Source organism: Pelecanus crispus, chromosome 5 (assembly GCF_030463565.1).
Source record: "Pelecanus crispus isolate bPelCri1 chromosome 5, bPelCri1.pri, whole genome shotgun sequence".
Classification (NCBI taxonomy): Eukaryota; Metazoa; Chordata; class Aves; order Pelecaniformes; family Pelecanidae; genus Pelecanus; species Pelecanus crispus.
In genome coordinates this window covers 29,122,471-29,148,917 of record NC_134647.1, presented here as the reverse complement: position 1 = coordinate 29,148,917, position 26,447 = coordinate 29,122,471, and the positions used below count along the sequence as shown (strand labels likewise).

General features: G+C 39.1%; 1 protein-coding gene across 1 annotated transcript in view; it reads left to right on the top strand.

The window, feature by feature from the left end:
* Positions 1 to 7,464: 7,464 nt before the first annotated feature.
* The window catches only part of RAPH1 (Ras association (RalGDS/AF-6) and pleckstrin homology domains 1), a 62,217-nt gene continuing 43,234 nt past the window's right edge, over positions 7,465 to 26,447 (top strand). The window contains exons 1-3 of the mRNA XM_075711332.1: positions 7,465 to 7,584; positions 11,086 to 11,191; positions 12,049 to 12,566. Coding sequence (XP_075567447.1) covers positions 7,465 to 7,584; positions 11,086 to 11,191; positions 12,049 to 12,566 — 744 coding nt within the window. The remainder of the gene's footprint in view (positions 7,585 to 11,085; positions 11,192 to 12,048; positions 12,567 to 26,447) is intronic.

The window sequence follows — 26,447 nt, the reverse complement described above, 5'->3', positions numbered from 1 at the left end:
AATTATGTTGTTCTATTTCTTCATGCTGCTAGCCAAAAAGAGCTTTATTCTTTCACATTTGTATTGTCTGTGAAGAGTACTGTGTTGTCATATCCCTGCTTAACACACTGTCTGCTTCATTCTAAAGATTTGGTGCTGAATCTGTGGAAGACCGGGGAGCAACTGTGGTATGTTTAACTTTCCTGTTAGAATCTCTGGGGGTAATTGTTGAACAGGCTGTTATAATCTGAAAGGTGTAACACTGCTCTCATGAAAACCACCGAGTTTTAGAAAACCTGTATTTACTGTATACAGCACTGATGTATTTTGGGGGATTCCAGAAACAGTGAGACGGTTTGCTTTGATGTTACCATCTGATATCTGATTAAGGTTTTTTTTTTTCTTCTTCCAGTTGCTTTTTCAAACAATTGTTTCGTTAGCAGTTGCTAAAATTTATGTAAGTTATGTGTTCACTTGTGTTACTATAAATATTTGTATTACAAACTTACAGATCATGTAAAGAAAAATATTTTTAAGAGCTTAGTGAAAAGGTGGTTGGTTGACTGGGCTTAAAATACAAACAGCTAGAGGCAAAGGCAAGTTCTTGTGCAGGCATGTGCTTAATTTTAGGAGTAGTGTTAGAAATCATGCTGTATATGTTTGACTGAAGAACTGTTACTTTCATCAGCTTTTAATTGATCTTTTATTGAAACTCTAGCCTGTCTGCAATTCAAAACATGCATTTTCAGACACGAAGATTTCTTTTCTGTGGTTTCAAAGATACATTCTTGCATGTTGCACATATTGGTGGGTAAGGGAGCCAATATTGTGGGCTGTCCAGTTTTGCACCTCCCAGCTAAAACTGAGAATAAGGCTTTACAGTGAGGATGCCTGGTTTTCGTATTTCTGCAGTCCAGACCAGCTGCCTGATACAAAGTAAAAGACTTGAAAATGAAATGTTCCTAAACTGCACATTGCTTTCCAAACTTTTTTTAACATATTCTGTAATTATTTGTTGTCCTTCTCCCAGTTGCTTTGATGAGTCTTGTACACTTCATGTTCTGCTCTTGACTTCCTATGTTTGAAGAACAGGATTTATTGCTAAAGTTCAATGCCCTATTTTAATTTCAAAGAACAGCTTAAAGAACCCCATATGTGTAAACATTTGTTCGTTCCTTTTTGCCAACCCTATTTCCAAATTGCCACTAGTTACTTTATTTGAAGAAATAGGTAAGGAATTGAAGAAAGTCAATTTTCTGAAGTAATGTTGAGTCCCTTGCTTCCTTGATAGTTGGAATGCAGTTGAGTTTGACAGGACAGATCAATTGGATTGTGGCAGATAATGTGTTGGTGTAAAAAAAACATTCTTAATGAGCCAGGGAAGCGGGGGAAAGAAGGGCAGGAAATGGGCAGTAGACTTGAATCGAAGGTGGTCACATTCCTTAATAATCCAGTGACCCAGTATTGAAACGCATTAGTAACTATGAATGTTTTATACACCTTAATTATATCTTATATCTACTGATGTGTGATTAGATGCAACTATTTTTTCTTGGATATTACACTGAGGCAGATAGATATTGCTGTCCAGGACCTCAAGAGGTCACCCACAGTACTTCTGAGGATGTGAATCTCTTCACGTGTGCAAGGCATAGATTCAGTATTCTTCCATTTTAAAGCTGTGTTGCATAAGTAGTTTTACCTGTTTAACAGGTACATAAGAGTGCACAGACATTATTTGATTTTTTAAATGTGGCAGTAGATGCTGTCTTTGCATAATACGTAAATGCAGAATTTTAATTATTATTGCCCAAGTTATTTCAGAAACATGAGGCTATTGGTTATAAAAAGTTGCTTTGCTTTTACTGAAGTGGCTGAAGCTTTATCTTTTATCAGACATTCAATGTGTTTACACCGTGTTGTGTGACTACAAACCTGGAAGACTGCTGCCTGAGACATGGTTTAAAAAAAGAAAAACAAGACTCAAAGTTGGCTCAAAATGGTGTATTGAAGGAGGCTTTCACTTGACATAAGATTTTTATTTGGGATGTTTTTAATATGAATTTTTTGGCTGACAGATTTGTACCTCAGTTTTTGAATTTGAGAGGTGTTGGAATGTCTGTGTGCTGTAGGAGCCTTGGGATGTGTTCAGCTAGCACCTATGGTATTTGAAGCTAAAACAAATGCTTTTTTGTTCGGGTTTTCATCTAGATTACTCTTAATGTAAACTGGGTTATAGGACATTGGATAATGCACAAAGAATTTCCCATAACCTTCTAATCCCCTTCCAAATCTCTCTTTCAGGAGTAGTTAATTTCAGAATATTTTATGCTTATTAAGAAGAAACGTGGAAATACTAAAGCAAATGATCTGTGCTGTATTGTTGGCTTAGTGTGCTACAGTATTAAATTCAAAGGAGAAATGTTAGTGTCAGTTACAGTATAAGACTTTCTGATTTTTTACTGAAAAACATGCTGGAATTGATTGGTCCCTGTCATGTGGACAGAGTATTAATATGAAACAAATAATTTATGTGCTCCAACTACCTTTCGTTACTTACCAGAACTTCAAGAAAATGTGTAGAAATGTGGATGTGAGCTTTGGCTGTCAGTTTTGTGAAAGCATTTCAATTTTTTTTTCTGTGTAAGTAACCTTATTCCTTTAATCAGTCAGGTGAACAAGTATTAGAGGTGAAAACCTGCTAGAATCTTACTCTTGTATTTGTGTGCACGCTATGTGTATGTGCTCACGTGGTATACTGCTGTAGTGTTCTGTCATATACAACTTCTAAAACAGAAATGGATACCGACACGATGACACATGTGTGATCACAAATGGAAGAACAACTCTTGATTTCCAAACCAGCTCCAAACAGAGGATGTTTTCCGAACCACAGTATGCTGTGTAGTTCCTTTTGGTTCCTGAGTCTAGATTTTAAAATGCAGAAATTCAGTTACTTGTTCAGATGGTGTTTTGAACGTTTGTGTATTGTCTATTGCATCCCTATAATAGATTTATAACAAATTCCATAGTTGTTTTTAGGAAGAAAATCCTTATTCCAGTAACAAGCATGAGCTTGTACAAGCTTCTGCTTAAATAATAAGCAAGCTTGGGGGTAAAAACGTCAGTTATCTGAAAGAAAGATGGTTTGGTTTAATTTTGGGGGTTTATGCTGTCAGTTGCCTTTGAACATACTTAAGCATCTCTAGTTCAAAATGCTTATTACAGTGCTTCTGAAATTATAGTGAATAAACACATTCTTCTTGCTGACCCTATAAGCACACTGGCATTTCCAGTTGGACTCAGAATTCTGGTTTTGTTTCTCTGATAATCTTTCCATCATTAATTAAGTGTGGTGTAGACAAATTCTGCAATCTGATTCTTTTACAAATACTTTTTTCAGTGCAGAGTGTTTTCATTATAAGGAAATATTGTTAATATAATAAAATTTTCTATTGTCTTGACCTGGCTTGATTTAAGGTAGAAACTACTGTCTTAAAGTGCAAGTCTGCAGAATGGCATCTCAATGAAAGACACTTTTGGTTATAACTTAGATATGTCCCAAAGATCAGCTGTTGCTTTCTGATGACAGCAGTTTGTTCGTTTTGGAATTCTGTGGTGGTGTCTTTTCTTGAAAATGTCAAAATGGTATATTTAAGTGTTGTTCTTGGGCTTTTCATCTTTCCTCATGTGTTTTGATATCACATCATCTCATGCTTGTCCTGGCATACTGAAAGCTACAATGGCTTGCGTAAGAATCAGCTTGAAAGAGTAAATGTTTCTTTTTTCTAAATTATTGGTAAGGTTTTTTTTTCCCTTACAGTGGAATTAAGAGAGCAGGTTATGATTAAAAGTTGCAACTGGTGACTTCTAATGAAAGCCTCAGTAATTTTTCATAAAATAATATTAGAATACTATGCTACATGTATTTAAAGGTGAACAAACCTAATGAACTGTATTGGAAACTAGACAGTTGACTTACAGTGATTATGGGTCAGTCTGTTTAAGTAGTATTTCAAACAGATCAAGTTGACTGATGCAGTCCATAGTGGATAATGAAATCGTATACAGTCCACACTTTAGTGCAGGAAGCCTTACTTGCATATGGAAGACTGTATCATGTTGGTACCTTGTTTTGTCTAGGTATCCCAGAATGGTGCTGCTCATTTTCATTAAGTTGTATTCTGACATAGACTTGAACAGAATAGAAAGTGAAGTGTTGAAAAATAACTTGAATCCCAAAATTACTTTGGCACTTCACCTGGTTTGAGCTAAGCAGGAGCAACAGCTACTTAAACTCTGCCACCCTGCAAATGCTTTAGGGAGCTAAGCGTCTTACTTGATGGTGTCACACTAGAACAGTTATTCCTTTCCCATTTCTTAGATCTAACTTAGTTCTAAATTACTCCTTTAAAAAAAAACAAAAAAACAACAAAACAAAACACATACAACACCACCCCCAACCCTTAAACTTATGCCATTTTTCTTTCTTGTCATATATATACTATGTCATATACTTAGAAAGGTGTGACAACTCCCAGTTAGGTCATGATATGCTAAAGTATGGTGCATGTTTGATGTGATCAACAACAGTGAGAAAGAAAATGGCTGTAAAAAGGAAAATTTCAAGTTTTTTAATTGGTAAGTGCACTCTCTGAGTTGTTACTGTTTTGATTTCTTATGTCAAAAAGTTCAGATACCGTTATCTGAGCATTTTGCCTCTGCCTTAATTTATTGAATTAATCCTTTAATTAATGTCCTGTGGGATATCTTCTTCCAGTAGTGGAGCTTGTGCTGAGAGAGATCCCTTTTACAGAACTAGCAAGTTAATCTTAGCTGTTTAAGTGAGACACTATCCTCTGTGTGCCTTTTGCAAGCAAACGTTGACAGGCTCATAGGAAATGCAGCTGACGTTAGGAAGCTTGGGTGGGGACTGCAAGGAGCTGGCAAATACTACAGACTTGCTGACACAACAGTACTTTACTTGTAAAAGTTTTCTTTAGGCTGCTAATTCTGTCTTCAGAGTAACTGGAACTAAAGTAGTGTCTCTGATGCCAAGTTAAAATAGCTAAAGCAACAGTTTATGGGAAATTGAGAATGCTGGTTTCTTTCCACAGCTTAGATCCTCAGAAATATTAGTAAAAAGAACAAGCTCGTCTCTTAATGAAAGGATGAATTATGAACAGTGCCATAGAATGAATGCACTGCAAAACAAGTCCCATCTAAGTGCGGAGTAAGTGGCAAAAACAGCTCAAAGAGGGAAAGGCTAGCAGTGTGAAGTATCTGTAAATACCCATCTCTGTCTGGTTTATATCACCGTTTCCATTTATTTGATTTGCCAGTTCATAGTCATATTTCCTAAGGCAAGCTTTTAATAGCTTCCCTTAGCCTTCAAATAAAAATTCTTTACTTCCAGTGTACGTAGACATTGAGAAGTGTTACGTTGTTGAATGTGAACAGTGTTACAGCAGTTTGACCATGTCACCTTAAGTATACTGTGTTTTGTCTTGAATTTACAAGATTTTGGGTCCATGTAAAAAGAGTGGTAAAGCAAAGCTTTGAAGGGGTGTGAAAGTGGAATCCAGCTTCTGTCTCTTTTTGTAGGAGCTCAGGCAGAGTATGAGTTGCTGCTACCCTGCTGTCTCCATTTCTGTATGTGGGAGGGCTTTCAGGTGACATCATGGAGAGGAATCTTGTAGGGGGAGGCATGCCTGACTTATAGAACATAAAAGCTGGTGCGGTCTTGGTGGAAGGATGTGGCCGTATTACATAAGCATATTGGCATTTTTTGGATTTCAGCATCACTCTTAGATTTTAGGAAGAGCTTCCTTCCCTTCCCTGGAGTGCTAGAAGTACTTTACAGGACTCAAGTGTTGGAAGAAAAGAGATTCAGATGGTGAATTTAATCTGTTCAATGTTTGCTTGGTGCAGTATGCTGTGCCAGGTTAGCTTTAATATTATTGCCCCTTTTAAGGTAAGCAGCTGCATTGTGCTCTCCCACAAAAGTAAAATCTCAGTAGGAGACTGAAGCAGCTTTGCCTAGAGCAACTGGATGGCAGTATCTTGCATCTGTGGGAGGCATTGGCTTCTGCTGACCTCAGAATTGTAGATCACCTCTGACATCTCCTTTTCCCTGATTATTTTATCAAGGTAAAGTGAAATATAAGCAATATATAAATAGTAGGAAAGGCTGTTTTTAAATCAAGGATGTTTTTTGCATGAACTGTTGTTGTATAAAGTCAAAACCTGATTGAACAGTTTTTCTCCGAGATCACCTTTGTCTTCTTTCATCACATCTCTCATCAGATTAACTCTGGAACACCGTGATGTCTTTCAGACCAAGATTTGTCTTTTCCTGAAGACTAGCATTTAGAAAGTTTGCTTTCAAAGCTGCGAAATGCAAACTGGTGCTTTCTGAAAGCTATGTAGCAAATTACTCTGTAGCCCATGACTTGACCAAATGAAGCTGTACAGCATACCATGAATTTTTTGCGTAGCTCTTGGTGGTGATCTGTTCTCATGTCTCTCTGGACATTCTGTAGCACATCTCTAGGATTTACTCTTCTGTAGTGCCTGATCACTCCCAAATTGTTGCCTGTGTAGTTTTCCCTGCAAGTATATAAACTTTCATTCTGAACCAGAGCCTGAGTTGAACGGTGTGGATGTACCCAGGAAGGCATGTGTGCCTTAGCTCCATATAAGGGACTTGGAAGACATGTTTGGGGAAGAGAATAGAGGCTTGTTTAATAAAAGATTAATTTCCTTTGAGGTGATAACAGATAAAGATCTAATGTTCTCCAAAGGTTATCTTGGTCACTCAAATTTGTTGAGTGAAGGAGGGTCTGATAGCTGTAATGGTGACTCTTTGCTTCCAGGGAGGAGTTTCTTTGTTGGGTAAAAGTTGTGCAGTATCACTGAAGTGATCTGGACAGTGTCCAAGGTTTAAATTGCCTCGTGGGATGTATTGCTGGCATTCTCTGTGGCCTGTTTAAGCTTTTCTGTTTACAGATGTGTAGAGTCAGCTATTTGCAGTGCAGTGAGACTGCACTTCCTGTGGGCTGAATGGTGTTGCTTAACTGTGGTCAGCTGAATTCCTTGGACAAGAGTTGAATTTTTGTAATGTAAAGTCAATAGACTTTGCCAACAATAGCTGGCAATGAATACATGTGCAAGGCTAGCATGAAGTAATTTCTGATGGTGTATTAAATATTATGGACTCTATTCTTCATCTTTTTCTGCATGGTTCTGACAAAAGTGAGCTGCAAGAATGGCTTTGTAATTATCCATTGCAGCTTTCACACTAACTATTTGTGAGCAGGATGATAAACTGTGAATGCATGCAATTTTTATAAAGCTTATGGATAGACATTTGCTTTGACTTCAGAACACTTTTCCAGAAATTTAGTAGCTGACACCAGTTTTCTTAAACACTGATACAATTTGAGGATCAAACTTCTTTTTTTTTTTTTTTTTTTTTTTTTTCAGATGGAGCAATTATCAGATGAAGAACTTGACCATGGTGCGGAAGAAGATAGTGATAAGGAAGATCAGGATCTGGACAAGATGTTTGGGGCCTGGCTGGGGGAACTGGACAAACTCACACAGGTTAGGGAGGTTTCAATCATCTCGCAGAATAATTCTTCATAAGTGTTACATGTTTCTTTTCAGTTGGATGCTAACTACTTAGCACTGCCACTTGCAGCACGATAGACTATAGCATGTGACCAGCTCAGTACTCTTTAAAGGTTTGTAAATTGGCTTGTTTTCCCCATCTAGAATTATAAAATTAATTTTTCACAACCTGTTAGTTTGACCTTTCCCAAAGGTTATGATTTCCTTCTGACAACTATGGAATTGGTATTTTGTCCTAATGTATGTAGAGAAGCACTGACTTTGGCTGGAGGCAGGCTATATCTCTGAACATATGATTGGACATTGTCCAGCTATGACAGCATTTATTTATTGCACCTGAACAGGAGTAAGGAACAAGAAATAGTGAATGTTGCCACTGACGACATGGTAAGGTGCTCTGATACACCCTAGAGGACTCACCACTATTCCAGAATACTCTTCCTGCATCAGAGGGGCAGCTGATAGGACATCTTCTTTTGGCACTTCCTTCTTTCTAGTGCTTTTCCTTTCCTTCACAAGCAGATCCTGCATTTCGCATGGTATGCCAGACTCCTGGGGTGATAGGCCATTTCTCTGTGACTGCCTGCTGTGGTTTTTTTTCAGCCACGTGAGCTGACCCTCCTGAATAATGTATTTCATCTTCTTCCTCTTTGTCACATAGACTTAAGCAAAGGTATGATACCTCAAGTTTCAGTAAGCTAGAGAAGAGGCAGCTTTTCTCATCTTCATCTTACCCAAAGACTGAAGGAAAATTGAGCTCATCATTTGACAGTATTTCAAATTGAGGCTTATCTCTCTTCTGGTTAAATCTCTGCCTGCAAGACCTAAATGCAGACAGCACTCTAAGGGAAATATTTTTTTTCCCCCCCCCCCCTGTACTTGTGCACACAGGGCAATAAAGAATCCTACCTTTTGAGATGAATGGAAGGCAGTGTGAAATAAATCTGTGTATCGTAATTGTTGGTTTTGTAACTTCCTATGAAGGATTTTTAATGATCAGTGGGAGCTATTTTGAAAGCATGGCTCTATAAATTACCTCAAGTGAGGATCTTCAGAGGAGCACAATGGGTAATTGGCCTTAGGCCTTTTGTTCTCTGTCCCATTTTTTTCAGGTATGAGCAGCCTAGAAATATAAGCATACTTTACTCGGGACTTACAGCTACACAATTGACATACAGACTTTATGGTGATGTCTCAATTTTGTGTGCTGATCCATGCAAAATTCTTAAAACCTACTAACACATAGTTAAGGGGAGAACCCACATTATTTGTTTCTCACTTTCATATTGCTGTACAACACAGTCTGTAACATAGCCTGACAGTTGCCCTTCTGTCTTTTGCAACTACTGAGAAATGACATTTCTCCCAACTTTGAGTGACCTTATATGGTTTTGTGTAAGCAAGTTAATGCAGTTAGTTGTGTCTCAGTTCGTTTGTTTGGAAAGTGATTGTGCCTTGATGTAGCTGTCCCAATAAAGCCCCAATAAAGGGGGGTGATTTGAGCTAATGAGCTCCAAAGTGCATTCTCCTGTAGTCTCAGCATTTGTTGCTATTTATAAGCTGGACTGTAAGAGCAGTAGGAGGAGAGGTTTTTTGTCCTCTAGTTCCTTGAACTTTAACTTCCTTTTTAGATTTCTGAAATGTTTATTTTGGGGCGATTGAAAGTAAGACCCAGATTCCTTTCCAGATGGAAGTGCTTTTTAAAAGACTTGTAATTATTAAGATGCCTATGAGATAATTTGAATTCACTTTGCCCTCTTTAACTGTTGGTCTAATAAAAGCACTATAAAATGTAGTCACAAAATTTGCAGCCCATGTGAGCAGTATTTGGCACTGGTGCAGAGTGCGTTAACATTTATCCTGCTCCGGCTATCCTGCTATATGGTGCAGGTTAAATGAAGGAAATCTTACCTTGCTTCTCATGATCATTCATAACTAAGTTTTTGGTGCTGTTGCAGTTTTCAGCAGTTCTCCAGACTGCTAGTTTAGCATTATAATGTGTTACGGAGAATGTGCTGTGATAATAGTGAGAGCGTATCACATGTGTTTCCAAGGATGTGAAGTAAATTAATTATTATTAAATTCAATAAAACACACTTTAGATGCTTTAACCAGAATATATTTGCTTTACAGGAAATCTTCTGTGGCCGTCTGTGGGTTCAGTCTGAAGGAATGAGCCCTAACTTGCCTCTTCAGTTTCACTGCTGCCTCTAGGGTTACAGATAGATTTCCTTTCCTTCCCCCCCTGCTATTCTGTGTGGGACAATATGTAAGTTCCATCAGAGGTACTAAAGGTGAGGTTTTTTCCACCTGATGGAAGACAAGGCTGCATCATTGGTTTTTCATTAAGTGACGATTGCCTTCCTAATAAAGTAATTTTTTTTTTTTTTTTTTGAAGTTCAAGCCAAACTCAGGAGAGAAGAGAGTTCAGCAAAAATAAATACTAAGGGGAAAAAGTGCATTTGATTTTTGGCAAAGGCTTGGGTAAAGATGTAGAGAATGGAAATAAAAAGCTTAGGTGAGAAACTTTGTTCTGTTAGAGCTAGAAGATGCTTTGCTTTCGGACAAGCGTATTTTCAGGAAAGCTTTATCAGTACAAGCATTGCTTAAATTCAAACCCTCTGCAGGCCTATTGAGCCTCAGCAAGAGCTAGATTCCCCATACAACACTTGTCACTCCAAGGGCAGCAGCTCTGCACCCTGTAAGGCTCCTCTTGGGTCACCAACTGGATCGTAGTGCCCTATTGCTTGCTACTTACAAAAATGCTGGTATTTATTATAATATTATGCCCATAACTAGCCTTTGTAACAAAATTCGATGTATTGGGTAGAAAGATGTCTTGTCTCTTTTTATTTTTTAACCTGTATTAGTTTTTCTAAAAAAAATTTATGCTATGTAAACTGGCTGAGTTTGCTTTCACAATTTACCATTTTTCACAGGAAAGGATTATTGAGAAAAATATCTGAATTTAGCCAATTTAAAATCCCTTTTAATAAAATAGAATTCTTCATCGAATGATTTTGTGTGCTTATGCCAGGATTATGCTCATAAGCTAATAATACATTTCTTAGAGAGGATGCCACAGTTTGAATATGTCTATATACTTGTGCAGTTTGCTTCAGAGAAGTTGTTACAGGTAAGTCAGCTCTCTGTGTTTCAAAATGAGCTAGTATGTAAGACCACTTAAAAAGCCATTTGGAATATGCTTCTGTCCTTTTGATTCTAAAAAAACCTAGAATATGTTTAACATTTCTCCGTTCAATATCTGAAGCTAAATCTCTGTGGTATGGTGACATATGTTTTCAGTCTAAAGCCTGAAAAAGAGTTTGTTTTGTTTTGTTTCTTTCTTTTTAATATGCCAGGAGTTCTTGAAAAATTTCTCTAAGAGAAATTTTTCATTTTCGTTCATCTTGAAGATTTGTTCATCCAGTTCCTTGTCAAACTTTATTCTGCCCTTTTTCTTGTCTTTTTCAGAGTCTGGATACAGACAAACCTGTGGCACCAGTGAAGAGATCACCTCTCCGTCAGGAAACCAATCTTGCCAACTTCTCATATCGCTTCTCCATGTACAATTTGAATGGTTTGTTGAATTATTTATCCCCCTCAAGTATTAGTTTAGGAAAAAAAACCTGTTCTAACTATAAATGAGAACATTGTAAAATATAAGAGCATTTAAATACACTTCTAGCTGAAGTGAAAACATGTTTGCTGAAGGCATTGTTCTGAAGGCACAGAATTTTGAGTATCCTAAAGCAGTATCCTTTCCAGCACCTAGTATCTGAGAATGGTAGTCTAGCATTTGTACAGAAATACACATTCTGGGATCTGGTCTCATGAAAGAATGAATTGATGTGTATCTGTTAAATGGGAAGAAAGAGCACCTTGCTTCATGGGACAGAGTGCAGGAATATAACCACAGAATGCTTTCATGTTAAACAAAAATGATATTTTTCCTTGTCTTAAAATAGCTTCCCCTGGTTGTAATACAGGAAGCCTTAATTTAAAGGCTTGAGTGTGTGGATAGTATTTTGTGGGATTTTTTAAAGCAGTGTCACATACCTTGCACTGCTTTAGCAGAAATGCTTAGCAAAACACCTACACTTTTTTGAAAAGTTGAGGCATGATATTATACAAATGTATTTTTAGATTTAGTTTAAACCTTTCAAATGTAATCTGAACGTTCACAGACTTCTTCTGTTGTCAAATGTGTTTAACCTAAATAGTTTTTTGTTTAATTGCTCTTAGACCGCTCAAGAGTAATAGTGCAAATAAATTTCTGCTTAGCAGTGAGCAGAGATTTTGCAATACAGATGGGAGAAGAAAATAGACCTTCCTTTGCTCCCTTACCCTAACTGTTAAATTTGATAACACAAAGTGAAGAGTTGCACAGACAAGTGAAGTAACTCTGCATGTACTGAAAACTCTTGTTTGTTGCAGAAGCCCTGAATCAGGGGGAGACTGTGGATCTAGATGCCCTCATGGCTGATCTCTGTTCCATAGAGCAGGAGCTCAGCAGCATTGGGTCTCATTCAGCAAACAATGCTGCAGTGAAACGCCTTGCCACAGAATCCAAAGCTCAGAAACCACCTGCTAGCCGACCTTCTACTAAGCACAGCAGCATGAAAGGATTACCCTCCTCATCTGGTAAGGTGGCTAAACCATCACATGCCAACGTATCTTTGGATGACATCACTGCACAGTTAGAGAAGGCCTCTTTGAGCATGGATGAGGCAGCCCAACAGTCTGTTGCAGAAGACACCAAACCAGTAGTTACTGCTCAGCACAGGAGGACAGCATCTGCTGGCACAGTGAGTGATGCTGAGGTGCGCTCAATCAGTAACTCCTCCCGTTCCAGCATAACCTCTGCAGCTTCCAGCATGGACTCCTTGGATATCGATAAGGTGACGAGACCTCAGGAACTGGACTTGACGTCACAAGGGCAACCAATTACTGAGGTAGAGTTTCATTAATTCAAGATTTTGGTTTGGTTTTGGGTTTTTTTTCTTCAAATCCAGCCCCCGCTCTCTTATGCTGACACTCCTAGCTAAACATCTTCAGTGCAGTGAGGTTGATTAAAGATTAAGATTGCTTTTGCATGGACTGCACATGCTGTGGCTACTTCTTTCTCTGTTTTTGTTTCTGTCTGCAAGGAATCTTTTTAAAAAAAGTGTACTATTATTTTTTTTTTTAAGGGCTTTCCACATCTCTTCCACCTCCTAAGCCAGTCACGGATTTTAATGTTTTATAGTTAATGTTTTTATTCTAAGTAAATATATTGCTTTTTATTTAAATCTGAGGAGTGCACAGCTGTGGAAAAAAGAAAGTACAACTGACAAGACTACATTCCTGTTACAGTACACTTAATACCTGAAACACATGAGGCAATTTATGAATGCCTGTTTGGAGCTATGCTATACCAGTAATTTGCTGCTACTTAATATTCTTGTTTAATGTATGACAGGGAGAACTCTTTGAAGCAATGCACAACACGGGAAAACAGCTGGGCTGGGATACAGCAATAGCAGATGTTCATTTGGGATTTTGGTGCTTTGGCATTGCTTAATCAAAGAGGAAACTTTTCCGTAAAAACACAGCCAGTTTGGGGAGCGTTGAAAGTGCTGGTGACTTATGTGAGGAAATGGGGAAAAATGTGCCGGTGAATTTAGAGAACTTAAACTAGAAGCAGTCTTGTAGAACTATTCTCTGAAACAGAAATCTGGCCTGTTCAAAAGTCAGTTGTACTAGTATGCATGTTCTCTTTTATGGGAGAAAACTGAAACAAGTTGAGTTTATTCTAATCAATAATTAACACTAATTTGAATGAGCTGTGCTGAAAGCATGCCTCTCCCCATCTGCAGCAAAAGTTCATCTGATGTAAAGAGTGAATGATGCAGGCTTGTCAGTCTAATGATCAACTCATCAAGGTCACACTTAGATTTAAATCTTTATTTGAAATGGTGAGAAATGCATGAGTGACTGTTTAGGTATACTTTCTTTTTGTATAAAATGTTGGTGTTCAGTATATTTTTATTGGAGATTTATGTTGAGTGAAGCAAAACACAGGTAGATAGAAATGTGTCCTTTTCTCTTTGGAAAGTTAAAATGCAAACCTTTGCATTATTACTGTAGGCCTAAGTGTTGGAGCCACCCTGTGACAATCAGTGATTATATTGTTGTTTGTTTGTCAGTCATTTTCTTTCTGTGGTATGACAAGGCTTATTTTTGGTTTTTGGATCCCTGACTTATTCATGCTGTTACCTTTTTCTTTTTTCTTTTTTTTTCTTTTTTTTTTTTTTAATGTAGGAAGTTAGGTAATATTGCATTTTCATCTCTCCTCAGGCTAAAAAGATGATTTACTTGAATGAATTGCTTCTGTAACTTGGATAGCACAACAAAAACTTGAATTTTGCATTTCCTAATTATTAAAAATGCAGGATGTTTTCTGCAGTTGATTTTGCAGGTCTCCCTCTAGATCTCAGCCTCTCTTCAGGAGTGATATGCTTGATGCATCAGTAAGATTGCCCTTCTTGTCTCCCAGATTTTTCAATTCTTCACATGGCATGAGTGATCAACAAACCACCTGCTGCACTTAGTTAACTTGATGTTGGTGAATCAAGAGGCAGAGGTCAAGAAGTTGCTTTATCTTCACTGGAAGCTAGTCTATATTGCTGCAAGTGTTGCAGTTGCTTTCTCAGTTGCTTTCTGAGCTCTTAGCCACTGACTGCAAGGCTCAAAATCACCCCCCAAAAGCTTCTCTCACAAAGACATGTGAGAGCTGCCTTTGTGTAAACTTGGTGATTGCTTCTTATAAGAATGTGGCTATTGTTTCTCTGCCCAGATAAGTTGATAAGAATGATTCCTTTGAAGGAGGTAACCAGAAAGTGTTGGTAATTTGAGAGCCAAATTCTGCTCCTCTCTTGAGAGCCAAAACCTCTATACTCATTAACAGTGTTGTTTTGTTTTTACTCTATCTGTTGTTTTTAATTTCAGTAGCCTGAGGAAGGTGTTCAAATCTCAGAAATTTTCCCCAAGTTTACAGAATTGGTGTTCGACTACTCAGGATTAAAACTGTTATGTGATGGAATGGAACTTTTTACTGTGAAGCAACTTTTTTTTTTCTCATCACTGGTGAATGGAAATGGGGGAAAAATCACTTTTGTTTGGAGTTTGTGACAGATTCTGTGGTGGTGGTTTTAAAATGAAATTCACCTTCTAAATGGGCAGAAACCCGAGAATTCTTCGATAAAATCATTTGGTACCAACAAAGGAGTTTATTTCCTTTTTCATTCATTTAGTGCCTGAAAACTACTGTTTTGGGGTTTATTAATCCTCATGGCTAGGTTGTGAACCAAGACACCTTTTCCTAGGAGGGCTGAATTCTACCCTCCCACCCGCACAGTTGACTCAATGGTGCTGTTTCTAATGGAGGACATCTCACTGAGGAAGTAGCCTTTGAAGAAGACCTAGTGCCCACGTAGGAAAAAAACCCCTGTTTTTTATGCAGAAAGTGGGAGAGGCTGTAGCAGCTCTGTTTTGAGATTTGTTATACTCACATAGTGCTTTAAGTTAGCTCTTTTCTTTTTGCCTGTCTTCCTTGAGACCGTGTGTAGTTGAGCTGACCTTTAAAATTTTTCTTTGCTGCTATGGCTCTTATGAAAGAGGTCAGTGCCTTGGCAGCTTTGCCCTTTTGACCGATCCTTTCTGTCTTCTCCAGGCAGTATAGGGACTTCAAAAAGTCATCCTTTCTTCAGCAACTTAATGTTACACTCTTCCTCTTGTGATTCTAATAAAACTAAGTAAAATGGAAGACTGTTTTGATAGGAGGAAATGCTGGTCTGAAAAAGGAAATTAAGCTTTGCGGTTATTAACCATGCACTGGCCCACTGAAGGTATGTATAGTCAAGTATACTTTCTGACTGATGATAGTGACAAATATTATGGAAAGAGGCTGTACTTCCACAGCCACCAAAAATGGGAGGTTATGACTTCCCTTTCCTCTCTTCCTTCCTTCCCCAAAGCTCTTATTTACACTGTCTCATCTGATCCCTTGTCACAGCTTTGGTACTTACTGGTACTTAACACACCAGAACTTACTGCTTTTATTCTGGGGCTCATTCTGTGTGATTTGGGTGAATTGCATAGGCTCAGAGGGGTCTGATGTATGCTGATGGGCAGTAGGGGGATTGTAGCCAAGAACTCTGGAGGCTGTAAGGGAAAGCAGGAATACACCCACTGGTGGTAATGGATTATTCAAATCTTTTTGCCTGAGCAATTGGACAGGCACCTTAGTGTCGTTGTCTTCCTCTTCCTCCTAGCAGTCTGTTCTGTAGGAACTTCCTGGGGCTGAAGATACATCAGCATCACGACAGATAACTCTTGGTAGTCCTATTGGACCATCCTTGTTCTCATTCTGAATTTGTCTCTATGCTGCTTTCAGGAGAGTTGACTGGAATTCCTTGGGTTGCCTAAAATCATGGTTTTATTAGTTGTCATGAAAATGTGTTTAATTTTCTCCCTTTCCTAACAATTCTTAACACTGTCTCTTTGGACGCTGTGAACATTAATGCCTTCAAAGACTGTTGCTTTGTAGTCTTAAGATTTTGTCTGGGTGATACTAAGTGTTGTCTGTCTGCACTTATGTTCTTGTCTTCAGTCTTCTCTAAGCATTGCTGAATAAGAAAAGGTATTTCCACCCCAACCCCCCATAACTTTTGCTAAACTGAAATTTGTCTTTCACAAAATAATTTCCCAAATCCTTGCTTGAACAGTGTTCTTCCTTGAATTAGTAGGTTACGTTTTGTCTTCTGTGCTTTTAGTTGTGTAATGAGTGTCACACACTTTAAATCTTGGTTTCTGCATGTGGGATATTTCACTTGAATGTAGACCAAATGAGTGATGTAATAGCATGAGTTAAGAGGTAGGGGAAGTGATGACTATATGACTAACTTGTCCCCTCTACCCACCCATATTATCCTTCTTCATTTGGTCTCTCTGCCACCAAGAAATTGTCTCTATTTTCAGTGAGCTGTGCTAGAGCAATAGGAGAAGAAAGTAGTGGGGAGAGAATACAGAATGGTGATGATTGTGCTCATGTAGCTAGTTATGTCTGATCGGTGAAAGTCTCCATTTAAGGACAGTCATTGTTACTGCTCTGCATATACTCAGTGAAGAGGTTGCAGATAACTTTGAAGTCTGCCATCTGGTCTGGCACAGTACAGTATCACCCCCCTACCCCACCCCCCAAACACGGTGGAGTTCTTTATGTCTGTAACCCAGTTTGCACAGCTGAGAGATTCTGACACATGAAGATAATGCATAATTTAGCAGTTGGTAATGCTACTTGATTTTTTTTTTTTTTTTCCACTTAAATTTATTGTAGGTTTAGACTTGATGTATAAGAGGTGAAAATCATGACGGGACTGTCAGTGCATTAAAACTACAGGTTCTTTGCTTAACTTGGCAGACAAGGCAGCAGTATAGAGTAAACATTAACGTTTCTTTTGGGGAAAACAAGGGAGCTTTGGGGGCATGACAGTTAGTAATAGTTGTAATGTAAGCTCACCACACATAGACAAATCTGTATTGGCTAATAACTCCTGTGGGATAAAGTGGAAAACCTGAAACGGGCGTAAGGGAAGACAAAGTTTGTGTTCCATAGCAATTTTGCTTTGTTTTTTTGTATGGATGTGTTGTCACTAAAATAATACTTGTTACACTGTAGTACAACGCAGAAGCTTTTCTAGCCATTGAAGGTTATTGTAGGTCGTGTTTTATGTGTGATTACTAAATGTTACATTGTATGAAAATGCAGTTAACTGTTTCTGTATGCAGAGGAATCATCCGGTAATATATATGGTCTTTGGTAGGCAACAGTGTCTTAAAATAGAGTTGGATTGTTGAACCTCACATATTATTTGTAGGCGATTTAAAGAACAGTTGTGGTCTATTTTGGCTTTTGGAGGAATAGAGCATTATTGGCTCTTGTATTTTGAGAGCTTAATGTTTGAGTAGTTTTCCTTATGTTCCATGTTTTGTGTGATTAGCAGATGCAAAGGATGTTAGTCTCCGACTTGTGAGAGTAGTCACAGATATGCAACAAACAAGGTATGACAGACATTTGTTTTGTGTTTCTCCTGAAGACTCTTAAAAAAAAATTAATTTAATTTTCTGCCAGTTCTATTATGTCTTTAGTTTTGTACATAAAGTATTCTGGAGTGTTTCCAGTTATCCTTTTCCTAAGCTGAAAATAGTCAATGGAAAGACATAATTAGAAACACAATTAGACCATCTCTTTCTCTTTCTTTTTTTCTAATTATTAGTCACAAAGTGGTTTTTTTAATAAGTCAACAGTAAAGGAAAACTGTGCATATCTATCATCTTGAAGCATTGGTTTGGCTTCCAATTTTGTTGGCATGAGAAGTGTGAGCTGTCCAGTTTTCAAATGTTCTTGAAATACATGTAAAATGACTCTTCACTTGCCAGATTTTTGGAGGCTTTCAAACCATCCTCCGAGATAAACATATCAGTTTATGAAATATAAACACTACTTACGTATTTTGGCATTTATATGTGCTTGGCTATTCATCACGAAGTTTATGCGTGACAGTAAAACAGTTTTTGTCATATGATGCACTAGAACCCAGAGATTACTAACACACTCTTCCCAATGCCGGCAAAACTGGCACCTAAACTTTTTTTCCACATTATACTTAAAGGAATTTGCAAAGCAAATGATGGGAAGGGATTGGTTTTTTGTTTTGTTTTGTTTTTTTTTTTTTTTTAAATAAGAATTTTGAATTGGAACCCAAGGGAGATGTTCTAAAAGTTTAAATTACTGCACGTGCATGGAATGGTAGGTTTTAAAAACTGGTGTATATAGATTTAAAATAAGTGAAAGGGAAATGAGAATCTAAATGTTATCCTGTTCATTCTGGTTGTTCTGTGATGTTGGAGTCTGGAGCTGGATGAGCAGCTGAATGACTCAAACTCTGCTATCCCAAATGCATTTATCTGCAGTTAAAACTGCTTCTTCAGAAACTTTCCTGGTAGGCCCTTGCATGTGGCAGTAGTGAGATGACTGTCTCCAGCAAAGTTCTAGTATATCAGTTAGAATTTGCCTGCAGTGTGCTTGGCCTTTCTTCCACTGTGTTCTTTTTGGAGATACCAAACATTTGATGGTTTCTATTCTCCAGCTGTTCTGACTTTTTAAGATGAAGCACACAGTTCAAGGTTCATCAGCCTTCACTTTCCAGTTGCAGTAGACTCTTGCCTATTACAAGAAAAGAATGTGAGCTGGTGGCAGTGGTAGTCAGCTGAGCTGGTACCCTCTTAAAACGGTTAGACTTCTGTGTGTGTAAGTACATGTGCTGTTTTGATTAGTAATGCTAACAGTAGAACAGCTGCTGTTGCTGACAGAAGCTGTCTGCAGTCCAGTGACCTTTTTTATCCTTTTAGCTTCCCCTCCTGCCTCTTCACATGCATTGATTAGAGGAGTTGCTATCACAGACTTCATCAGTTGTAGAAGACAGTTTGAATTGGGTGCTGTGTAAATAACCACATTGTAAAATAAATCTCACTGCTTTCATGCTGGTTCCACAGCACTTTAGAAAAATACTTGTGTTTATGATAAGATTTATTGAGAAAAAATTGTATCATTGATACAGATGAGCTAAGAAAATGGGCTCAGAGGTTGGAACTCTTACTAGATTCATCTGCAAGAGACAAAATACCATAGATAAATGACCAAGTAAATCTAGGCAACATACCTCTTTGAAGAAGCAGTCTCGGACCAAGCCACTAGACCTGAGTTGAGAAATGAGAATTCTTGCCTTATGATGTTACCAAATTCTGTCAAAAGCGCTGCGGAGAGTTGTATGCTTTGGTTGCAGTTTCCAGTGAAGATACCACTCTACAAATTGTGATTAATTAATGGAGCTTTTAAAACAGCCAATTTCTTTGTAGATACACCAGTCCACTTAAAACCAAGACAAATCCCTTTACTTTTTCTGCAACATCTAATTAGATTAGGGAAGAGAAATACTACATCTGTAGGAAATTAGCAACAGATTATTTGTTTGTCCTTACTTCAGGTTGCCAGAAATCAAATTTGGAGCAGATGACAAAGATTAAGAACACAGCAGTTGACTGTGGAACATTAAACTCTTAAGAGGAGAAAAGAATTTATGCAGTTTTCTTCAGTTGCATATACTTCTAACTTACAGGATGAAAACTAGGGTTTGTCAGGTTTGTAAAGGAGTTTGAACCCAAAAAATGAGACTTCATGTTCTGAAGAAACAACTGAGAACTGGCCTTTCAGCTGTGTCAGTTTTGCACATGCTGGTTAGTGTTCAGTCTGTATAGTGTAATAAAAGTTGTGTGCAAATACAAAGAAGAGTCTTCATTTTTAGTTAACTAAATTTACAGCCTTGGTTACAGTTTCCTGTGCTGGACATTTACTAGTCTCATGTTTGTAAAAGTTATTCAAGATTTTAGACCAGCCACATCAGTGGTTTGCTTTATGAATGCGGGTTTCATTTTTTTCATATGGCTTATCTGCTTTTAACCAAAGGGGTAGTTTTGTGACTTTTAACTCCCCAGCTGTGTATACCTGTTCTCTTCTAGTGATTGATCTTTGGATGATTTTATGTCTACAGTCATTTTTTTAGGACTGATTCATAGTTCAGAAGTCAACAGACATATAAGCAAATGTTACTTAATACAGTTTCTACTTAGTGTAAAAGGCAACAGATTCAAACAAAACCAATTAAAGCTCCATGTATTTATTCCTTAGGTTTCTTAGCTGCTTTGATGTCTTGTTTTCTGTGCTGCTGGTGGAGCCCTTCAAAGGATGAAGTATCTGATATTGTTTTTCTAACTAATGCAATTACACATGAATTAGTCTTACTAAAATTTGGGGTTTTTTTTCCTTCCTTCTTTCAGTCTTCCACTTAATACATCTTTTTTTGGACAGATCAGACAACTACTTTCCATGAAATTATATTCCATCTTATTTATTTTTTTCCTGTTATGTTTTGGTTTTTTTTTTTTTTTTCTTTTGGGAAAATCCGCTGCTTGAAACCTCCTCCCTGCAGACAAACTTTATTTGGGATTTCATGTTAGGTTTATGCTGATTTAGGTCCATGCTATTGCTGAATTGGGCAGTCTTGCCCCATCTTGTATTGACACTACTATTTGTGCAGCTGCCTAGTGATTTGGATCAGCTTGTAGTCTCCCTGAAAAATAATCCTTCTGAATTAGTTGTTCATTGATCCACTGGATTGCATAGTCAAAATCACTGCTGTCCACAAAAAAGAAATATGAGAGCACGTGGTTGGGGGAAGGTCAGGACTGCCTCTTTCTTGTGGCAGTTTAGTCTTAAATTTCTTAAAAACAGTAGTGAAACTAAGCTTGAATGGAAATGTTTACTAGTTTTTGTGGTCTTTTTCTATCTTGCTGTGTCCCAAGTAACTTGTGTTCGACAGGGAGGCATCACAACCTGACCTGGGAGGTGTATGGGCTAGCGAGTAGTGTACCTCATGCACATGGTGCAGCAGTTTCTTAATATGAAATGTCCACAGACATGTTTCTTAAATTGCAGCAAATTTCAATAGGTTTAGACTGTAACTGCCAGAACTGGCATGAAGTTATAAGCATCCCTAGTATTTAAGAAATACTTGCTGTAAATTAAATTTTTGTCCTGATTGTTTTGTGTGGGGTTGTGTGGGGTTTTTTTTTTGGGGGGGGGGGGGGGGGTTGGGCAGGGGTTTTTTTAATTGCAAAGTTGAACTTGTTGAATTTCCTAACTTAGAGTTAGGAAATTCCAGTTGCTTGCAGTGAAATAGAGTTGCACGAATTCCAGGAGGAGGGTTGGCCACTTGGGAGCACAGAGTAATAGCTCCAGATTCTCACTTCCCGTGTCTGGCTCCAATATGCTCTGCAACAGCCAGGCATTGCAATTTCAAGAAGGCTGCTGTACTCTCCCACCATGGACCCAAACATTCTCAAACTTGGCCAATCTTTTGTTCAAGGCTAGTAGTGTGCAGTCCAGTTGAAGGGCTGGGCAGTGCTCTGTGAGAGGATGCAGCCTTGAGTTTTTTTAATTGTGATGCTCCAGACTTCACTGAGACTTTATGGACTAGAATTTTAATTCTAAAGGCTTATGCTCAGACAAATTCGGGTAACTTCCCATGGGACAGTGCAAAGCAAGTCTTTGAGGATGCCCCTGTCAATAATCTATTTCATGGTTAGACGTGCAGAGGTCTGTAAAAACATCTGTATTTTAAATGAGATGTACCTTCCTTTCCTCTCTTGGAAATACTTTGTCTCATGTAAATGACTACTAATCATCCTATAACAGTAACCCATCATGGAAAATTTCTTTCTTAGTGGTTATAGCTTGGCAAAATTTTTATAAGCAACTGAAAACACATCTTGTATGTGGAAGTATCAGGCAGCTCCGTTATCTAATGCTGCCACGTCAGTTTCTTAAGTGTCTATTTTCCTTTTCAGAAGTTTTGATAAGAATAAACTGTAACGCCTTTTGCATCTGTCAAACCTTAACTGTGTAACTTGGTTACCAAAATTAACATGCCTGAACCATGCCGTAAACAACCGGCGGGGAAAACGACCGGCCTGGCTGAACGAGGAGCTTTTGCTGAGACTCAGGGAAAAAAGGAGAGTCTACCGCCTTTGGAAGAAGGGGCAGGCAACTCAGGAGGAGTACAGGGATCTTGTTAGGTCGTGCAGGGAGGAAATTAGAAAAGCAAAAGCCCAGAAAGAAGTTAATCTGGCCAATGCTGTAAAAGATAATAAAAAATGCTTTTATAAGTACATCAGCAATAAAAGGAGAGCCAAGGAGGATCTCCATTCCTTGCTGGTTGGCGGGGGGAATATTGTCACCGAGGACAAGGAAAAGGCTGAGGTACTTAACGCCTTCTTTGCCTCTGTGTTTAACAGCCAGACCGGTCATCCCCAGGGTACTCAGGCCCCTGAGCTAGAGGATAGGGATGGGGACCAGAATGGAGCCCTCATCGTCCAGGAGGAAGCAGTTAATGACCTGCTATGCCACCTGGATGCTCACAAGTCTATGGGGCCAGATGGCATCCACCCGAGAGTACTGAGGGAGCTGGCAGAGGAACTTACCAAGCCACTTTCCATCATCTATCAGCAGTCCTGGTTAACAGGGGAGGTCCCTGATGACTGGAGGCTTGCCAATGTGACGCCCATCTACAAGAAGGGCCAGAAGGAGGACCCGGGAAACTACAGGCCTGTCAGCCTGACCTTGGTGCTGGGAAAGATTATGGAGAGGTTCATATTGAGTGAACTCAACAGGCATGTGCAGGTCAACCAGGGGATCAGGCCCAGCCAGCATGGGTTCATGAAAGGCAGGTCCTGCTTGACCAACCTGATCTCCTTCTATGACCTGGTGACCCGCCTGGTAGATGATGGAAAGGCTGTGGATGTCATCTACCTGGACTTTAGCAAAGCCTTTGACACAGTCTCCCATAATATTCTCCTTGGGAAGCTGGCAGCTCATGGCTTGGATGGGCCTAGTCTTCGCTGGGTAAAAAACTGGTTGGGTGGCCGAGCCCAGAGAGTAGTGGTAAATGGAGTTAAGTCCAGTTGGCAGCCGGTCACGAGCGGTGTTCCCCAGGGCTCTGTTTTGGGGCCAGCCTTGTTTAATATCTTTATCAATAATCTGGATGAGGGGATTGAGTGCACCCTCAGTAAGTTTGCAGATGACACCAAGCTGGGTGGGAGTGTCGATCTGCTGGAGGGTAGGATGGCCCTGCAGAGGGACCTGGACAGACTGGATCGATGGGCCGAGGCCAACTGTATGAGGTTTAACAAGGCCAAGTGCCGGGCCCTGCACTTGGGTCACAACAACCCCATGCAATGCTACAGGCTTGGGGAGGAGGGCCTGGAAAGCCTCCCGGCAGGAAAGAACCTGGGGGTGTTGGTAGACAGCTGACTGAACCTGAGCCAGCAGTGTGCCCAGGTGGCCAAGAAGGCCAACAGCATCCTGGCTTGTATCAGGAATAGTGTGGCCAGCAGGAGCAGGGAGGTGGTTGTCCCCCTGTACTCGGCGCTGGTGAGGCCGTGCCTGGAATACTGTGTCTAGTTTTGGGCCCCTCAATACAAGAAAGACATTGAGGTGCTGGAGCGTGTTCAGAGAAGGGCAATGAAGCTGGTGAAGGGTCTGGGGCGCAGGCCTTATGAGGAGCGGCTGAGGGAACTGGGGTTGTTTAGCCTGGAGAAGAGGAGGCTGAGGGGAGACCTTATTGCTCTCTAAAAACAACTCCCTGAAAGGAGGTTGTAGTGAGGTGGGTGTTGGTCTCTTCTCCCAAGTAGTTAGCGATAGGACGAGAGGAAATGGGCTCAAGCTGTGTCAGGGGAGGTTTAGGTTGGAAATTAGGAAAAATTTCTTCCTGGAAAGAGTAGTCAAGCATTGGAACAGGCTGCCCAGAGAGGTGGTGGAGTCACTGTTCCCTGGAAGTGTTCAAAAAACAGGTAGACGAGGCACTTTGGAACATGGTTTAGTCTAGTCTACCCTTGATTGGTTTAGAGTGGACTTGGTAGTGTAGGTTAATGGTTGGACTGGATGATCTTAAAGGTCTTTTCCAACCTAAATGATTCTATGATTCTAAATACTTCTGGACCTTTGAAGGAAAAGGAGCAAGCATTGGATGACACACTGGAATTCTTAGGCACTCCACTTTTAATAGCATAATATTAAATTTTTGATCCCTTAACAATTTTACACTAAGAAGCTTGTCACTACCATGAACATTTTGTCCTGAGCCACATATGTCTTTCCCCCCCGCCCCGCCCCCCCCCCCCCTTGCCTTACTGAAGATTATGGAAATGCAGAAATACTTCCTCTTAATTTCTTTTTAAAGGAATTGCATTATGAGGGCACTCAGAGATCTAAAATAGTATGACCAACTGGAAATAAGATAAATCTCTACTAAATGGACATTCTTCTTATATGTACATAGTAATTGTCACCAGAGTGTATTATGTTATTTACTCGTATGGAGGAACTGACATGGGAAGCAGATAAGCTTGTGTGAAATGACAGTAATTATTTTTCCTGTTTGTAGTATTTAGAGGATTTAACTCTCAGTTGTTGGCTTAGTGAGCAAGTAGTTATGCAAAGAGAATGTTACCTGGGTTTATTTTCTGATTTGTTTCAACAAAGGTAGAAAAAGTGTGTTGTGCGTGCCTGCAGATATTTTACCGCGGTGCTTTTATCTGAGATTATTGACTGTTTTCCCTCCTACTGTGGTCAAAAACATACTTGTATCCTATCTCCTTCTCTCTTCCCATAGGAGAGAGGCTGAATATCCTCTTGTCTTCCAAGTCATTGATCATTTGTCCACAAGAAATTTGGATGAGGGATGCTGCAACTTCTTAATCTAGTTTTGTTTCCCTTGCTTAAGTTAATTGTCATCACTGCTGCTTTCTTCCCTCTCCTGAGTGATAATAAAGCCTTTCTTTCTTCTCCCTTCCTTTCCCCTCTTCCCCTTTTGCATCCTTCCCTCCCCGTTTTCCTACACTTTTACTGTTTCTGTGGGACATTCCATCAATCAGTCTAAGCATCCCATTAGCTTTCCAGAAGAGGAAGATGAATTGACTCCTGTAAGTTATTATGATATCTTTATATGGCTTCTGTTTATGTCAATAGTTCTGTCAATTTGTGTGCAACAGAAAAATCACATTAGTGACTTGAGTTTAATTCATTAGTATCCCAACAGTGCAGTAAGGTAACCATGTATATTATTACAGTCAAGCTTTTTAGTTGTCTTTTAAGTTGATCATTGCCTATTTTCTAGTTATTAATTGGGCAAGGCTACTTAAAATACACTTAACTTTTTTTCTGAAACGTGATTGCTCTTGGCAGTCATAGAATCACAGAATCATTTAGGTTGGAAAAGACCTTTAAGATCACCAAGTCCACCACTAAACCGTGTCCCTAAGCACCACATCTACATGTCTTTTGAATATCTCCAGAGATGGTGATTCAACCGCTTCCCTGGGCAGCCTGTTCCAATGCTTGACAACCTGTTTGGTGAAGAAATTTTTCCTAATAGCCAATCTAAACCTCTCCTGGCACAACTTGAGGCTGTTTCCTCTTGTCCTATCGCTTGTTACTTGGGAAAGGTGACTGACACCCACCTCACTACAACCTCCTTTCACGTAGTTGTAGAGAGCCATAAGGTCTCCCCTCAGCCTCCTTTTCTCCAGGCTAAACAACCCACATTGGGATTTTTTTTAATTAGATGTTCATCATTTTGTGTTGTGTGCTCTTATACATTCCATATGAATACATAATCTCAAAGAGTTTGCAAAGAAAAATTTCAGTTCTCCTTTCCCATCTTTGTTCCCCTTGGGACAAAATTTAAAAAGTTACGTTTAAACTGTTTTTAATTCTTGAGTTCTGTTTTGAAAACAGTGGATTCTAATTCTTTAAGCTGGAGTCTAAAGAATTCAATATACTGATGTAGTTGAAATGCAAGCTATAGTAGTTATCTTTTCAAGGAAGTTTTGCAAGCATGTAGCTCTCTATTGGATGCTGCTTACTCAGTTTCCCTCAGTTTGTTTCTTAGGGGCAGAATGCTTTTAAAGAAGTTTTTTTGTAGTGTTTCTCATCATGTTAAATCCAAAATAGTGGCACAAGAGTGCCACCAGCTGGTTTAATTAGATGTGTGTGTTAAATTGTTAGAGTTTTGCAAGAAATGTGGCAAGATATTTATGTACACAAGTCCTCAGGGTCTTATCATTTTTTTTTTTCTTTTGATGTACTAAGGTAAGTTATTCTGTTGTACACACCTTGA